Source organism: Macadamia integrifolia, chromosome 2 (genome assembly GCF_013358625.1).
Source record: "Macadamia integrifolia cultivar HAES 741 chromosome 2, SCU_Mint_v3, whole genome shotgun sequence".
Lineage (NCBI taxonomy): Eukaryota > Viridiplantae > Streptophyta > Magnoliopsida > Proteales > Proteaceae > Macadamia > Macadamia integrifolia.
This window is the reverse complement of record NC_056558.1, coordinates 6,467,811-6,487,044: the sequence shown is the minus strand read 5'-3', so window position 1 is coordinate 6,487,044 and position 19,234 is coordinate 6,467,811. Positions and strand designations below refer to the sequence as shown.

General features: G+C 36.8%; 1 protein-coding gene across 9 annotated transcripts; it reads right to left on the bottom strand.

Moving 5' to 3' along the window:
* Positions 1-12,765: 12,765 nt before the first annotated feature.
* Positions 12,766-18,032, bottom strand: LOC122072114 (peroxisome biogenesis protein 22-like). Of its 9 annotated transcripts, none has more exons than XR_006138333.1 (10): positions 17,708-18,032; positions 16,783-17,019; positions 16,652-16,699; positions 15,141-15,197; positions 14,900-15,001; positions 14,563-14,628; positions 13,615-13,716; positions 13,353-13,491; positions 13,206-13,247; positions 12,766-13,131 (listed from the first exon to the last, which is right to left on the bottom strand). XR_006138333.1 is itself a non-coding variant. In XM_042636664.1 (9 exons), exons 1-8 carry the CDS (start codon positions 17,810-17,812, stop codon positions 13,378-13,380), a joined length of 831 nt encoding a protein of 276 aa, XP_042492598.1. In that variant the 5' UTR covers positions 17,813-18,032; the 3' UTR covers positions 12,766-13,131; positions 13,353-13,377. The 9 variants fall into 9 exon arrangements, 5 of the variants coding, with proteins under 5 accessions (XP_042492598.1, XP_042492599.1, XP_042492600.1 ...); XR_006138332.1 differs by having other exon boundaries at positions 12,766-13,109; XR_006138335.1 differs by having other exon boundaries at positions 12,766-13,050.
* Positions 18,033-19,234: the final 1,202 nt, after the last annotated feature.

Genomic DNA, 19,234 nt, shown 5'->3' with positions numbered 1-19,234 from the left:
AGACAAGCCAATCATCTTCTGAGTAAGTAGACTTCTTTTGTCTCTTACTTCTCCTTAGTTGACTTGCTTCATTTTCACTAGATGTAGGATCACTTTCTTTTGACATTTCTTCTCCTAAACTTAAGTCTTTTCCTATACTTAAGTCTTTTGCATTTTCCTTACTTAATTGTAAGCTGGACTTAAAAGGAAAAATATTCTCAAAAAATTCAACATCCCCGGATTCTGCAATATCATTTTCTTCACACACATCATCTAAGGTTTTGAGAATCATACAATGATATGCAGAGCTATGCTTTGCATATCCAATGAACACACAATTAAAAGTCTTAGGCCCTAGTTTTCTTTTCTTTGGTCCAGTAATTGTCACTTTTGATAAACAACCTTATACTTTTAAATGATTTACACTAAGTTTTCTACCATACCACAATTCAAATGGTAGCATTCCAATCTTCTTGTGGGGTACCCTATTTAAAATATAGCAAGCAGATAGAATTTCCTCACCCCACATATCAAGCGGTAAACCCGAACTAATTAACATTGAATTCATCATCTCTTTTAATGTTCGATTTTTCCATTCAACTATACGATTTGATTATGGTTGATAAGTGACTGTAATTTCATGAATTATACCATGATTTTCACAAAAATCATTTATGCTGAAATATTTTGAACCTCTATCAGTCCTAAGTCTTTTAATTTTCTTTCCCAATTGATTTTCAACTTCAGTTTTGTATGAAATGAATGCATTTCCCACTTCATCTTTTAAATTAAGTAAATACAACTTGGTGAATCTTGAATAATCATCAATAAAAGTTATAATATATTTTTTACCACCCCTTGATTCATGACTTAAAATCACTTAAATCACTATGTATCAAGTCTAGTAAACCACTTTTCCCAACAACTGATTTATGAGGTTTTTTGGTAAATTTACCTTCTATACAAGTGGGACACTTGTTTAGGGTAGGCTTAACTTTATTTTTAAGCAATCCTAATTTGCACATTTTAGAAATGTAAGGAGCACTACGATGTCCTAATCTACCATGCCATAAATCATAAGAGTCAACAACGTAAACAGAAGAACTTGACATTTCATTAATAATTTCAGATACACTTAATACAAACAAACCATCACTCAAATAGCCTTTGCCCACAAATACATCATTTTTCAACAAATTCAACTTTATTCGACTCAAAAGACAACTTCAACCCAGCCTTGTTTAGAAGTGGCCCTGAAATCAGATTTCTTCTTATATCCGGAACATAGAATACATCTTCCAAAACAATTGTCTTTCCAGAAGTAAGTTTTATTGAAACTTGACCTTTTTCAACTACACTTGAAGATTGGGAATTTCCCATGAAGACATTGTCATCAGTTTTTATAACAGAGTACCTAAAAAAGGAACTTCGATCTCCACTGATGTGCCTTGTAGCACCAGTATCAAGTACCCAATCTGTTGGTTTTTCAACTATATTAACCTCTGTTATCATTGTAGTAAAAATCTCACTTCCAATGAGATTGATCTTAGCATATTCAGACCCATTCTTTTTGCTCCTACAATCCTTCTTGAAATGACCTGGTTTTCTACAAAGGAAGCAATCACTTTTCTTTTCCTTGAAAGATTTGTGCTTCTTAACATGAAGGCCCTTCTTTGAGTTTCCTTGCGTCCCTGTTTCAACCAAATTTGCTTTGAGTTTGAGAATCTCAACAGCCTTGTCTTTTGCACGGTTCCTTTCTTCTATTTTGATCCAGACTACAACTTGTTCAAAGGTCCACTCCTTTCTTTTGTGCTTCATGGTTAACTTAAATGGGTTCCAAGAAGAAGAGAGTTTCTTAATTAATGAATCAGTGACAAATGCGTCTAGTAGAATTATATTCTCCTTTGCTAGCCTCTCAACAAGTACTTGAAATTTGTCAAAATCTGGAAGGAGATGTCCTCTCCATCAAACGTAACAAAATTCAAAAAGTTTGACACCATATACTTACTACTCCCTGCATCCTCAAGTGTGTACTTCTTGGATAGAGCATCCCATATCATGTATGCACTTTCAAAAGAATTAAAACATTATATAACTCAAGTGAAAGTGCATTCAAAATTCGATTCTTGCATTGAAAATCGGCCTCCACCAAAGCATGTCTTTTTGCTTCAAGTTCAGGATCCTGACTTTGTAGCGGCTTAGGTTCAATCAATGCAAAAACAACCCCAATTTGAGACAAAGCGAACAGAAGCATTTGCTTCTACCTTTTGAAATTTTGACCACTGAATTGGTCAATTTTTTCAAATTCATAAACAATCATCATCTTCTCCATGACAGGTTGAAGTGATCCAACTGTAGGCCTAACATTGGTGGGTATTGAGAGATTAGTAGATAGTAATGGTGGAGCAAAAATGACTGGAGGAATTGGTACATCAATATTGGTAGGCAAAGTTGATGTGGCCCCTTCATTAGTTTCACCATTTGCATTAGGTGAATCAAAATCCGTATCATTTGTCATAGCCTTATACCTAGTTTCAAACACCTTAAGATTTTAAGAAATAGAAACCAGCCAATAGGTATAAGACATTGACAAAAACAATTATACTAATTGAAATGTAATTACAAGTAAAATATGATTTACTTGTTCAAATGAGTAGTAGAAATTGTCCCACTTAAGTAGAGTTGAGTCGTATATGTAAATACTCTTCTTAAGGTATTTCAATGCCCCGTATATATGTATGCAATTGGGTTGACCGTACGTTCTCGCCTCCAAGATAAAACAACTCTCCAATTGCTTAAAACGCACTCCAATAAACAATTCCCACAGGTATGTCAGAAAATAATACTCAGAAATTCAAACAAAAAAGGATAACAAAGAGCAAAACAGAGAACATAAGCACTTGCAGCAAACAAAGAAGTTAAAAACTCTTATAGTATATCAATACCCGAATACAGACAAATTTCTTGTATATATTGAATGTAGGCCTCTATATACGAATAGGTATACCTGTACAGGTAGCCATACGTATACAAGTGTCTCTTTATATGGGAAGGATACATTCACTTATGGGGAAGGGTACATGACTCATACATAAAGGTGCATATACATATGTATGTACATTTATTGGGTACATACATTAATATGTATGTCCCTTAAGGAAAAGTGTGGAGCCAAGCCAAAAATTACATGTAGTAAAAGTAGTAGGTTCTTTGAACCACCCACACCCAACCCCGGCCACGGCCTTACCCAACCCGGCCCGAAAGAACCCCAGGAACCCCACACACATGACAAGGGAGGGTGCCTCTCCAAAGGGTTTGCACCCTTAACAAACATTCCCATATATATGTCCGAGTTTTCTTTCATCTCTAGCTAATGTGGAACTAAACTTTGTGAGAAGTTTTAGCTCCTTACTACTTCACAAGTGTTAAAAGACAAAACAAGAAAAGCATTTTTGGGAGGGAAAGCTGAAAATTAAAAAAAGACCTTTTGATACAAAAGACTAAAAGCAAAATTTCAAAATGACCATTTGAAAAGACAAATATAACCATATTTTGAAATTTAAATTCCAACATACTCTACTATCGACTTATAATCAAGAATCAATTCAGAAACTTGTTGGCAAAGCTACCAATTCTTCTCTCTAAGGTTGATTTTTTCAAGTGATGCTGTGTGGCCGCCTGTACACCTATGTGCCATAGGAATTCTCCAGTCAAATCTGATACCAAATTATGGGGACCAAAAACATGAAATTGACTACCATTCTCTTTAAGGAATGATAGAGGGTGGGAATGTACTCAGCCGACATGTTACAAGCTCTTCTATACCTATTTTCAAAATTTCAAGGCTTAGAAGAAGTAAAGTTCTTTAAGATTTAAAAAAAGATAAACTTCAAACTCAATACATTAATCAACTCCCTAGAATGAGCATTTACAACTCTTACATATTTAAAAGAAAATAAAGCCTAAACAATCCCTATTCAATGTCAACCACCCATCTAATTAAGCTCCTACCACTAAGAGCTGAAAGAGAAAAAAAAAGGAAAATAAGTAAGAATAGAAGGAATTCTTTGACTAAAATTGGACCCTTGTTGAAAAAGAAACCCCATAATAAAAACATGCTAAGTGCAAACAGAGAAACAAAATAAATATCTAATCCCACTTTTTGTAATTGGAATAAGAATTCATAACCAACGTAGGTTCTCTTTTAATAGTCTTATTATTGATGGTGAGAATGCTGGATACAAATTCTGCATCCCCACATCATGAAACGTGCAGTACAAGTTTAAATGAATATTACCTTAAAACCCCACAAGTGCAGGTTCTCTGAAGGATTACAGCACTCGAACTAGCAACTCTGCAGGGGTGACAAAGATAACACAACAGAAATGTTATTCTCGTCATAATTAGAATTTCACAAACCCTAGCTCTCCAACCTAAAGAGATAAGAGAGAGAAGAACTGGAGAAGGATAAATGGCTAATACTCTAATCCAATGGCATTTTGGACTAGGTTTCTTAAAGATAAGTATTATCCCTATACTGAGTTTGTGAACCCCTCATCTCTTCAAAAGACTGGATCTTATTGTAGAGAGCACCCGCACTTCATGTATTTTGTTCCTCCAACACCTAAAAATAAAAAAGTAAAAAAATAATTGTGGGGTTTATGATTATAAAAGCTTTTTATTAAGTTCCCTTAAATTCCCCTTGTAACCAAATGGAGCCTAAAGGAGAAGAGTGGCAAAGGAAAGGAATAGAGTGGAGAAAGATATAGTTTCACACATACGCTCCTATGCAGATCCAGGTTTCCCTTTCTACATACTCCTCATTTTGTTGCGCTGTAGTCGTGATGATGAGTGGATGCCCAAAAATATGGATATTAATCGGTTTGGTTAGGTTTAAATGGTTCAGATTAGTTCGGCTCTATTGTAATTGATAGAAACCAAAACCAAAACAATTATTAATAAGTTTCAAATTCCCAAATCCAAACTGAATACCAATCGGTTTCAGTTAATAGGCTTGTAAGGGGTTCAATTATACAGATTATTACCGGTTTGGTTTTAATTTTTTGTTATGTGGTTCATGTGGATCAGTTTTTTTTTTTTTTTTTTTTTTTTTTTTTCTTTGGGTGGGGAGGTGAATTAGTTATGCATATTATTTGGTTCGTAATTGGTTTTCTTCGATTTTTAATGGTTTTGTTATTCAGTTTTATTCGGTCAATGGTTTATTAGTCCAAAACCAAAACTCATTCAGTTCATTTTCTTTTATAATACATAAAAGCAACACCAAACCGAATAATAATCTTCCGGTTGAACTGGAAATATGGTTCATATTCGTCTTAGCAGTTTGGTTCTTTGGTTTCTATTCAATTTTATTTGGTTAACGGTTTATCGATTTTATTTTGGGTGAAAGATTCAAAACCAAATTAACCAAATCATTTTCTTTATAATAAGTAGAACCAACACCGAATCAAATAATATTATCCATTCCAGTTTAACTGGTTTCGTTTTGTTTCGATAAATAATGTCCGTTTGAAACCGGCACCCTTAGCATGAGGTCCTATTTTGAGTAGGGATGTAAATGGATGGTTAAAATCCAAATTCAAATCCGCATCCATCTCTGTTTAGGGGCATCTAGATCCTGATATACCATATATGAAGAAAGACCATTCAACCAATATTAAACCAGGCTTTATGGTCGGTATATATTAGTTCTACCAAGGTGATCGGTGTTACTAGACCTGACCTCAACACGGACTAAGCAATTTTTACCATAAAAAAAAAAAAAAAAAATAAAAAAAAAACACGGACTAAGCAATTACTATGCTCACTACACCTACACCTCACCTCATACAACAAAGAGGTCCATGAAGGCGTAAGTTGGAGAAACAACCTCTGGTCTTAACCACATTCCTTAACCACACAAGAGTAGACAGTTATTTAACTAGGCTTTGGTCTAGGTGGACCATGGTTAAGTTAACCGTTACAAGGTTGGCCAACTCAACAACAAGTGGAAGTGGATCTACCGATAAGCAGAGAGTCCACATCGTCCTTCAAGAAGATATCTCAACCAATCAAGAGAGGAAGGAAAATCACTATATAAAGGAATCAAAACAAACTAAGAGGGTAAGACTCTAATAATGCAAAAGATTGATCAAGAATTACTACTCTAGTTTTCAGGATTTGATTTAGGCATCGGAGCCTCCTTCTTGGAGTTCCCTCCAGGCCAGTTCTAATCTATGTTGTGTAAGTCCTCAAGGAAGACGAGATCTTGCACTCATATATCCTAATCCAAAATAATTATCAGATCTGATTAGATCATCAACTAATGATTTTGGAGATTCTTTGAAGTATAGACAGGCTCTAGAGAATGAGGAAAAAAGCTAAAACAACTAAGAAAGATGGATTAAGAGAAAATTGTATTCATTAGGGGGAGGAAGGTCCTGATTATATAAGTCAAAGAGTAAACAAATAGTCAAAAATCCGAATTCAATCCACATCCGTATCTGTTTATGGGTATTCAAATTCAGTCAAGAAATATCCAAATCCAATCACATCTAATCCTAATTCGATCCGTATTCCGTATCCAAACCATTTACATCTCTAATTTTGAGCTTCATGGGTATTGTGTAACCCCTACCTAACATTTGAATCATTCCAAAGTAATTTTGAGGAAGTGATCAATGAATTTACAAAAATTCCCCCCGAGGCCGACTAATTAAGCGCCCTGGAAATGTACCAATTTTTATGATTAGGTATCTATCATAATAAAACCCCCACTATTTTAAAATAGTTTGACACTATATAAATCCATTTGGTCATTGCTTTATGCAATATTTTATTTTCATCTAGTTAGATAGATTTCCATCTAATCCTTGCTTCTTATTTTTAGGGTGAAAATTTACTCTATGCTGGCCATACGATGTTTCAAACAGATTCAGATGGATGCATGACATTCGATGGCTGAGATGGCTGAGAGGATCCAGACAAATACCCCAATACATAGATGCACAAGAGTGCGGAATTATATGTTTGTTTAGTAACCTCACTTACATCCAATGTCAAGCATGATTTTTAGTGAATCCAATGCATAACGCACTAGTTGCAACCTCTGCTGGTAGAGCAGGTGCCAAGTTTGTGGTCTAGGGATCAACTCCTGTCACACATATTCCCCCCCCCCTTATCATCCCCCTCCCCTCTTGTGTGTGTAAGTAAAGTCCCCTTGGGCAATTCTATAGGATGTAAATAACAAAAAAAAATCAAGCATGATTTATAATTTTGGTATCGGATTGGGCATAAGAACTATGGCCAATACTGATACTTGCCTAAAGTACCTGTGGAATGATTTTATTAAAAGGGTAAAATTGTTTGAAAAATTAATTTTTACTTAAACACAAGGCAAAACCGTCCGATACAGCTCGATACAATCCTTCAATATCGACATATAATGGTCTTATACCACTATCAAGTTGTACTCGTACGATTTTTACTTTCCACCATGTTATCAATATACAAATAGCATTGATCACAATAAACCCCAAGTGTTTCGGTTTACAATCAAACCTTTATCGTTTTCTGCAATCACTAGTAATCCAAATAGGGGTGTCAATTTCGGGTGCACAACATCACGCCTGACTTAGCCCGACCAGGAAAACCCAAACTCAGTTTGGTCCATGCAAGGGTGCTACCAAACAAACACCCAACTGGGGCAACCAATGAATAGCTCAACTCAACCCAACATGCTTAAAGCCCATTTAGAACCCACTCAGAGCTTATTCAGAACCCCTTTACTCAGCTTAACACGTTTAAAGCCTAACCCATCTACAAGCCGTTCAGCTCAATTATTTGTAGCTTGATTAAAGCCTGATACCCAACCGACCATTTATAAATGGCACCATGCCTAGCCCATGAAGCCTGATAACTTACACAACAGTCACAGGGTGAGGTCATAAAGTGACAAAGCTTGATTAGGCCCAACCAATTGACACCCCTAAACCCAAGTGTGGCGCACACTCAAATTTTACAACAATGGACATTCTTCCCCTTGTTTTTATTTTTTGCCTAAAAAGACTAGGAAAATGTATATTCAAAATGAGGGGAAAGATTATAGAATTAATGTATGGACATCTACGAATGCAAAAAACACAACAGAAAGGGCAATCCCTCTTTCGAATGCCATCAGCAGGTAACACTCCACTCCTAAGTGGAAAAAAATGCATATTATTAACCTTTCTTAGAGAAACGATATCTAGGTCTGTATCGGGGATCCTTCAACAACTCTTTCAAATGAGGAGAAGCCAATCATGTAAGAAGTGGTCGCTTCCTTAGCCATGAAATTAACAATCAGATTTGCCTCCACATAGCAATGAGAAATTTTACATCAAATTGGAGAAGAAAAAAATGATTGATGATAATTCCAATCTTGCATCACGAACCAAGGAATTTTCTTAGCTTGGAATGGAAGAACAATAAAGAGTCGCACTCTATCCTAGCATCTAATCCCCCAACTCCTTTGTTTTATAAAGGCCAGAAATAAACCCAGCAAATTCAGCTTCAAAATTTGTTTTTTTGGCCAACAAACAAATCGAATGAGCAGACAACACTAAAGTGATCTCTGAAAATACCATTAGCTCCAATTCTTTCTGGATTTCCCAAAAAACATCCATCAATTTTCAATTTAATCCAATCAAAGCCGGCCTGCACCAAAAAAATCTCTTAAACATTTTGTGGAGGCCAAGTAGGGAGACCTAATCTCCTAGAACACGAGATCTCGAAAACACCCCTAACCAAACCATGCATTTTGGAACTCACCTCATTAAGATCCTGTAAGTAAGATCAAATTACAGACTTGTCTGGGAGTTCCTTTTTTATTTTTATTTTTTCAAATCTTCGAGAATTTCTTTCCATCCACCAAGTGATATGGAATAACAACAGCACCTGAGAACCAAGCACCTTCTAACAAGAAGCAATTAGTCGCTCTTCCACCACCAAAGGAGATCCAGAAAAGGAGCAAAGGGGGTGTCAAGTGAAAACGCAGCAATCTAGACAAAATCCCCAAACTGCCTTAGAGAGACTACAACCCAGAAACAAATGTTACAAAGATTCAGAATCCCCATTATAGAGCTCACATCTAGAGGCCATCTGAACACCTCTACATTGAATTTAATCATCCACAAGAAGCTTCCCATGGACCGACCACCATCCAAAGGTAGACTTCCTAGGAAGAAGGTTGCGACCCCAAATAACTGAAGCCCAAGGCACCTTAGGATTTCACATTCTACTCCTCCCAAGCAGGTTTAACAGAAAAAATCCAAAAAGGATTCAAAACTCCAATAGCACTTATCACACCACCTTGAGATAGCAAATTAATCAATCTAGCAGCATTAAGAATATTATTCATCATACCTAATGAAGCCGGAAGTAACAACCATTTACTTTCACGGATAAAATCTTAAAACCTTGGACTCAACTCAGAGACGAGATACGTCCAGCCCTAAAGACTATAATCAAATTGCTACTCAACCAGCTATCCTTCCAGAAAGTAATACTATTGTCCTCACCTACAATCCATTTTTCCTTCTGAGACGCACCAAATTTTCCTCACCTTTGGAAAAATTGATGAAGCCTTATTAACAAATCTAGCTTTGAAGAAATGACACATTGTCGAATCTTCATGCTTGATCTGCCAAGCAAGAAACTTACAAAGCAAAGCCTTGTTCACATCACGAAGCCTCCAAATGCCAAAACCACCTTCAAATTTTGGCCCATACAACTCATCCCATTTCACCACCACAAACTTCTCAGCCTCCACATCACCTATTCAAATGAAATTCCTCATCCAAGCATGGCCACCAGTACACTAACAAGTCATGTATAGGAATCCTAGAGATCACCGAATGAACAAACTACACCCTGCCAGCCAAAGATAAGTGCTTTCCCTTCCATCCAGACAATCGGCTTTCCCTTCCAAGAATCCTTTTTTACTCTTTCTTTGAAAATTTCCAACCCCATATAGTAAGAGGGAAATCTACAAATAGGCACCCCTAATCAACACAGAAATACATTGCCCCCTAAAAGAAAAAATAAATAAATAAAAACGAAGAAATGGGGTCACCCTGCCACAAACCTCTTTGCACACTAAAAAAACCCACAAGGCCACCATTAAAATTCGGAAATTCTGGTTGAAATGAGAATCGAATGCAACAATGCATCCACTTCTCACTAAATCTAAACCTCCTCAGAATCACTACACCCTGCCAGCCAAAGATAAGTGCTTTCCCTTCCATCCAGACAATCGGCTTTCCCTTCTAGGAATCCTTTTTTACTCTTTCTTTGAAAATTTCCAACCCCATATAGTAAGTGGGAAATCTACAAATAGGCACCCCTAATCAACACAGAAATACATTGCCCCCTAAAAGAAAAAATAAATAAATAAAAACGGAGAAATGGGGTCACCTTGCCACAAACCTCTTTGCACACTAAAAAAACCCACAAGGCCACCATTAAAATTCGGAAATTCTGGTTGAAATGAGAATCTAATGCAACAATGCATCCACTTCTCACTAAATCTAAACCTCCTCAGAATCACAAACAAGAATTCCTAGGAAAGAGTGTCAAAAACTTTTTGAACATCTAATTTATTACTAATACTGCCACCACTAAGATATTGATGCATTAAATTGGCTAGCACCGACGCCAAACCAATATTAGAAAGAATCAGCTTTCCATTTTGAAACACCCCTTGCTTCTTCAAAGATCAACCTGGAAGAATATGAATTACTCTCAATACCTAGATCTTTGTCAGGATCTTACAAAAGAAATTTCTCATGCAAAAAGACCTAAGCTTATCGAGAGAACTTACACCATCCACCTTGGGAATCAAGACAATAAAATTGTTATTGATCCCCTTGGGCATCACACCCAAACTGGAGGAGAAAAAAAAAAAAAAAACCAAAACCGTCAAGCATACATCATCACCAATTATATCCCAACATTTAAGAAAGAACACACTAGAGAATCCATCCAGCCCAGGAGAACTATCCAGATCCAGATTCCAAATAACTCTCTTAATCTCCTCATTATAGGGGACAGCCTCCAATCCAAAGATATCAACCTTGTCAATAATAGATGGGATGCAATTCAAGATATTTGGGTGATTTTCTTGGGACTGTTTCATGAAAATTTTCAAAATATTCCACAATATTATCCATCATTTGACTCAGTTCGGTGACCAGAACCATCCTCCTTCAGCAACAACAATAACAACCAAAACCTTATCCCAACTTAATGGGGTCGGTTATATGGGGATACCAAGCAAGGACGAGCGCAAGGATCCATGCAAAAGATTGACGGGTTATGGCTAATAATAATAAGTGTCAACTGTCAACCTGATGCACAACTACAAATCAACCACCGGCTTATAACGACAAACTATAATAAGGTACCCGTTGTCTACCTGACATACCATATAGATCAGTCAAGCCAATGTGTCCTACATGCATTACATCCACCACCAAGATAAGTCATCACCCAACCTACTTTCATAAAAGGAGGAATGAGATAACGAAACCTTGATAGCCTCGCTAAGCATGAAACCGTGTCTTTAAATTTTTAGAGTGCCACACCTTAGTGGATAAGTGAAAAAACTTAATAGTTCTTGTTCCCAGACTCCCCACTAGCAATCCACCTAATACATGATTTGTCAGTCCAAAGATTCTCATGATTTTCAAGGGCATTCAAATAAGATTAACACAATGCTCAAAAATTAGACATACAACTTAAGCACAATCTAAAAACCTCAATAGATTTCTACGTTTACAGCACAATACTTTGATTCTTTAAAAACCCTTCAAACCAAAACTAAAGGATGTGCAAAAAATGTGCAAGTCTGAGATGAAACTCTCATAAGCCTCTCTTACATAGAGAAGGAATGCCCAAGAAATGCGGCCAAAAGAGTCTCAAACAGCTCTAAGCCGGTCGATCACCTAGGTGGCCAATCAACCCCCTGGAAATAACCCTTATAAAATGGCCGTTAGAAAACCCCGTTGCTAGTCTACCAAGACATCATCTAGAATCTCTGCCCGCATAAGCTTTACAGTCAACCTTTGCTCAGTAAAAATAACATAACTTTTTCTCTCAAGTTCGGATTGACCTAATTTTTTAACCACACAAAATATAACTTGGAGAGCTACAATTTTCATGTTCTGAGATACATATCACAAATAAACAACCATATAAATTTTCCTTGAAGTTGCTGGGATTTGATCACCATGGGACCGCAAGGTCACATGTGATCATTTTCCACCATCCTGATTGCACCAATTTTACCTGCTTGAACTTTTGGGAGTGTCTTGGTAGCTTGCAATCCAGAGTATTCACTATAAAATCACACAACCTTTCTTTTGCTTTTTTTTTTTTTTGGGATTTGGAAAATGGTTCAAAGAAGAGCTCTGAATGTGTTTTTAAAATTAGTGCCCCTTGAATTCTAATTTGCTTTTATACCTGGTCATGCCAAAGGGCTAGGCCAACTCATTTTTGATGAATGAGTTGTTACCCCTGCTCTCTTTGTTTCAAGTAAAGAACACCAAGGGAAGAATAACTACACTTGCCGCAGTGGCCATCAAAGCAAGGCAATAAAGACCCAATAATTTGGGGATAATGCTTCAGATCCAGAAACATTACCACAATATATAATTCTTGGACTCGCTGCGAATCAGCAATCAACACCTATGAAGCTGCATATAGTCACAAGGGAAATAATGCACTCAACCACTGACATAGGAACCTGGAGCCTTTTCATAAAGCATGTTTCTTGCATGAATTTTTTTCTTTTTTCTTTTTTTTGGGTAAAGTTTCTTGCAAAATATCAACACAAGAGATATCTAACACCACCAAATGAACCCATGTCTCTGGACTTACATTCTCAAAATAAAACATATTGAGAACTAAGCATCTTAAAGATTTTAGACACTTCCGTATCCAACTGTCAAGTTTCAAAAGAGTTAAGATGATGCACAATTTCAAACATGGAAAGCTCCTTGAAAACAATGGAGATCATCTTCAGGGTTGTAATCTCACCTTCAACAGCAACCAGAACAAAAAGAAGCTTTAAGCACTGAAACATGCTGGACATTAGCCTATCAAGCCAAGGATTCAATCCTGGATGAGGGGTGTAAAATGACAATGCTGATATTCAGAAACCAAAACTAGAATAAGAAAATGCTTGTGCATACCCAAACCTGCAGTAACTTCACTGGATCCATGATCATCGTCCCCTGTGGTTCATTGGATCCATAGTCCAATGAGACACATCGGACTACCTTGTATAGTGCACATGCAAACAAAACCAAAGGTGAAAATAAAACGGATGCATCTCTTACCAGTTTGTGGAAGTATGGTCATGAATTAACTTCGGTCTGTGAACCCAAAAAATTGCTCCAAAGTTGGGGAGGTAAAAACATTAGAAGCAGTACGTTCCGGTCTGTTGGGAGAGATGTGGAGCTGATACTTGATGAACCTCTGAAACAAGTAGCAAGGATTAAAGAAAGATTTGTAATCGTGCATTCTATAAGGAATACAAGAAATTAGAAATCAATGGACAAAGTAGCAGAAGAAACAGGTCAAGAAAGACGAATATCATACAGCCAGCTGAAAGATGATCTCAGGATTTGAGTCAATATGCCAATCTGGTTCCAGTTGCCGAACAAATGATGTCCTGCCATTTTCTGTGCTACAGAAGAGAACCTGCAGATGCATTTAGTACAGAATTAAAATTAGTGGCAAATATAAGAAAAAAAAAAAAAAAAAAAAGCTAGTGATGACAGAAGGAAATAGACAGAACTTTAGGAGGGTTGCACAACAATTTATTGACAAATAAGATCATTCATATGAAATTTCTGGAATTCAATCACAAGCATCAGAGATTTTAATGCCTAACAATTAAAATCAAAACTGAACAGTGAAATATTGCTAGTCAGAAGACTCCACCACAATGAGCAGACCAGCGATGTCGGCCTAATCAGAACAATGAATGTGTTACCAACTTCAGGACTTATTCGGATAATTTCTATGGGAAATGCCACATTTCACCAACTTCGGAACTTCTTCGCAAAACTTCACTAAGAGTTTACTTCCTCTCCCCCCCCCCCCCCACCCACCCACCCACCCAAACAAAACCCCAGGGATAACTTTTTCACGCATCCATACTATCAAATTCAGCTTGTTCCAGAAAAAACTATTCTGAAAAAGTGAAACAATTGATAGGCGTAACTATTCTTGCTAAGTTACAGCTCAAGGTAAACCAAACATTATAAGCAACTAACAGGAGAATTTAAGTATTAACAGAAAAGGCAACATAGAGCAAAATTGAAAATTTAATAGCAATTCAAGGTCGCAGGAAGCAGGTGGTGGTAATGCTGCAAAAATAAAATATATAGTTAGATCCATTTATACAACAATGAGAACCTGCACAACTGAATTGGAAAGACATCTTAGGTAGAGACAAACTAAATCCATAATTCCAAAGGAATCATATGGTTCATCAGTATTTTTAACACTCCCAGTTATATTTTTCCAATATCTGATTATTACCTTATCTTTAACCAAGCCACCAGAAGTGAAAATCCCAGCATTCTCTAATGCCAAAAGAACTTTTTCCTGCACAGAATTGTTCCCTTCTATAGTCAGCAAGGATACTATAGTCAATAAGGACGGCTGGCAAATAGCATAAGTGCAATAAACATGTGAGGTCTGCCTCAATATCCAAGCACACAAATAGGTACATGAAATGCACATCAGATCAACTCCAGCATGCATTTGGACATAACAGGCATATCAATACTTTCCATTGTCTTAATGTTTTCATGAAACAATAATATAATGCCCAGGGGTTACATGCGAATATTTAAAAAATAACACTAGCACAGACCCCACTTTCATCATCCAGGATTCTTTCCATGAGATAAAGATCACAGAACTTTGTGATCTCCAGCAATATTTCCAGCACAGAAGACCTCACAGTAACTTGTTTCTGTCCAGAAAGAAAAGTAGACAACAATGTCAGTATTTCGGCTACATGGATCTGTCTTTAACAGTTCCACTTAATGCAAAGAAATAACAGAAAAGAAAAGTTTGAAAAAGCAGACGGAGAGTAAAAGAACATCCCACACCTGAAGCTCTTCTGGACTGCTCTCCTCAAGGATTACACCAAGCAATTGGCATGTAACCTACAAACAAGAGGGAAAAAATACCACGATACAAGCTATTTAAATTCCATGATAAGGAAGAAACAAGAATCCCTCAAAACAATAAACCAACATGTCCAATTCATCACACCAATGAAACCAAAGAACAGTTTAAATATAAGACAGCTTCGAATTGCATCAATTAAACTAACCCAGATTATTCCACTGGTATATCATTAAATTAAAATGGAAACAAATCCAGGAATTTTTTATCCTCCCAGCTTCAAATTGTTATCCTAGTATGGTACATACTAAAGAATTTGGGAACAGAAGCAGGGTATTGGATAACTTCTCTGAATTGAGAAAGGGAAAAAAACAACTCATTGGTCATCATGAAATTTGATACCTCTAGAAGGAAGTGAATCCAATGTCAGATCCCTTTGTAATTCAAAGAGGCAAACTGCCATCACATGATGTCCTACCTGACAACCCAAGAACTAACCAGCTTAAATCTACACATCATCCTCCAATGCAAATTGCCTAATATCTAACCAACATGTACTAGCAAATTCTGGCAGTGAATTGACCATAAACCATACTTGCTTCCCAGGAGCCCTGTGTATGTGATCACACTTTCCACTTGAGTTACCTGCTAAAAATAAGCAGAATCTTCTATATCTCCATAGAATACAGGCATCTCAAGCATGCCAGTTGATACCAAAGTCCCACTCAAAGTAGGTCCATTCCCACAAAACATGAAAATAAACCCAATTCAGCATCTCTCTCTCCAAAAAAATAAAATATGAAAATAAACCCAATTCAGCATCTCTCTCTCTCTCTCTCTCTCTCTCTCTCTCTCTCTCTCTCTCTCTCTCTCTCTCTCTCTCTCTCTCCCCAAAAAAATAAAAAAAGAAAAAAAAATTAGCCTTTAAAAATAAATGAAAACCAGGCTAAGCCTCAGCGCTTCTGAAGGTCCTAACACCTTTCCCAATGCCTTAAACTTTCACATATTTCCCTTTTTTCTCTGGGCAGCCTACCCACTGCATAGATATAAGACATGTCAACTTATGATTGAACATGCAATGCACCAGACAGGTATTCACTTTATTGGCAGAATATTTTTTTTTTTTTTTTTTTTTTTTGGGGGGGGGGGTGGTGGGGGGGTTGGTGGTGTTTCACTTTTCTTTGTTACATGGTTGAACCAATCAATAATTTGTAGTCCAACCAAATTTAGCAGATATGCTACATATTCCACTTCCGATAAAATTTCAATTCACTTGATTAGAATAGATTACATATATGGCAGAAGGTTCTAAAAATGCCTCTCATAGGATTTGGTGTAGAGATTCACACAGACCCACATTATTGTATTTACACATGTTCTGCGTTACCTCAATATCAATAAGCATTACTTTCTATCAAAGAGGTTAACTGTCAGATGAAAGGCGATGTGATTAGTTGCTTAATAAATGGATAGATGACAGAAAATCAAATACCTTCCTTGCTTCACACAACTTTTGCCTTACTATTTGCCCTAGTGTTGGCTGAAACAAAGAAAGCAAAGGTGTCAAAATACAGAGAATAATAAATAAGATGCAATTTGATTACAAAAACAATGACATTACACCTTTACTGGCTGGAAGAACTCATCAATTACATTCTGAGCTCTTGAATCCTCTAAAGATGAACTCAGTCCAGAAGTCACTGTAACTGCGTCTGTATGAGTATTGACTCCAGAACTACTAGGTGCCTGGGCCTGACGTTTGGGTCGTCTTCTTTGATGTGTTGGGGGAGTTCTCAACAACCTCCAAGTAAAAACTAAAGCAATAACAAGCCCCGCAAGAGCACCAACACTGCGAGTACTCTGACATCAATACAAAGGAAGTGAGAAAATCCCATTTATCAGAAAAGCTAATTTGCATGTGATATAGCTTAGCTCAAGACAATTGTAACATGTAAGTTGGCCTCATGTCCCAATTAACTGACACCCTCCGAAGCACTAAAATAGGGCGAATCATGAAGACCGTAAAAATCCAATAAAATCCAATGTTGAAGTTTCTAATGATTAAATCCAGTGGTTAGTGCAACTTCAAGAAACAATAGCATCGAGGAAAGGACAAATTGTGAGTAGGGAAGTAGTCTCAGTTTCAAAATAGGCATTAGGAACAAATATTGGTGAAATGTTCGAGAAGGATGGATTCTTCGCCCTTCGGATAATCAAAGTTACTGTAAATTCACTTCTATTAAAAATTATCACCAGAGAGCTCACAATCCCAACCCTTAGAAACATCCATTTCTAAATAATCAATAACTCCTCCCATAATACCAATATGAAGCCAGCACATGAATCATCGATCTCAAAATTAATTTCCAAACAGAATTAACAATCAGTGATTTGTTGTAAGTAAAAAGAAGAACAATCTGTTTGAAGAATAATGAAAAGGATGATAATTAGAAGAAACATTTTTTGTAAGTAGAAAAACCTAACAGATCTGCAACCAAAGTAATAAAATTCGAACGGAGATTCGAGAAGAGAAGGTAGAGATGAGAACCAGATTATCGGGGGAGATCGATAAGAGGTTAGACATCTGGACTGTAAGATACGCGCCTAATCTCTTGAGCAACTGAACCAAGTCGTCTTTAGAGGAATCAGCCATGGCAGAAACTCCAACTCTCCTTTACCTTATTGCCTCAGATAAATCCAGGAGCTCTCGAATCTGCCATGATTTCTGCAAATTTCGCGGGTGAAACCCTACAACGCCAGGTGATCCTTTTCTTCCCGCTAAGGAGAGAGAGAAACTTTGTCGACGAGCTGGAGGACAGTAATAAATTTCTCTCTTTAGCGAATCTGCCTCGCTTTCATTGTCCTCCTTTGTTCTTCTCTTCACATGCTTTTTTTTTTCTTTTTTCTACCATGGGGGCGCCGCCTGTGTCAACCGATTGGTCTCGCTTGGGCTTGGTCGCGGGCCTAACCAAGCGTCACTATTTTTTGCCCTCGCACCCATGGTTCCAGTATTGGTATCAGATCACTCGATAGGGGCGATTCATATCGGTTGAATGGTATCGATTAGGGTAAAAAGGTTAAAAATCTATTTACCGATATGGATTGATATTATATTGGTTTTGGGATGGTTGATGCCCATTCTAATATGGTGAACTAAAACCATGCTTGCACCACAACCGCTTGAACAGATAATCAGGCTTGCATATGACAGTCATGGACATAATTATAAACAGTCGGTCAGTTTTCTTGCTTTAATCAAGCTAGACGGGCTTTAAATGGACTATCGAGCCATTTATCTATAAATAGGCATTAAACAAGTTTTAAACGTGTAGGGTTGAGAGGGGGTCTAAAGACTCTAAACAGGCTTTAAATAGGCTATAAATGTGTACGGCTAAGTTGGGCTCTTAATCAGTTGGGCAACCGTTGGATAGAATTTCTGCAATAAGAAGGATAGTAAGCACAAACCTAACAAGAGCGGGAGCCTCGTGTATTGGGTACGTCTTTTTTTAAAACACAACCTGAAGCGTTTTGCTGCAAAACAAAAAGTAGAAAATAAATTAAAAATGTAATTCTGAAAAGAAGATAAAATCAATTAACATACTACATTTACAGAACTTCCACTAATATGCAAAACCCTAACTAGATGCATAAGTTAACAAAAATAGTGTTAACTAAGTTCGCATGAGCATATAAAACTCCTAAATAAAAATATAAGTAAAAAAATAGAAATAAAAAATCACAGAAAACTATGCTATGAAAATATTAGAACAAATCCAAAAAATATGAGAAAATCATAATAAACATGGAATCACATTCAACATGTTTATCAATATTGAAATGTCATAAAAATGATAGTAATTTCATATACAGTGAAAACATGCTACAAATGATGAATATACCCCTGAGATTAAGAAGAACTTGTGAGATTTAGCGAGATTCAGAAAAGAACCTGTGAGCTTAGGGAGATTCAATGAAGAAGCTGTGATTCCTTCAAACAAATCAACAAATTTATGCTTCAAGGTCAGCCTCTCTCTCTCTCTCTCTCTCTCTCTCTCATTTGAAGTTTGAGCGATCG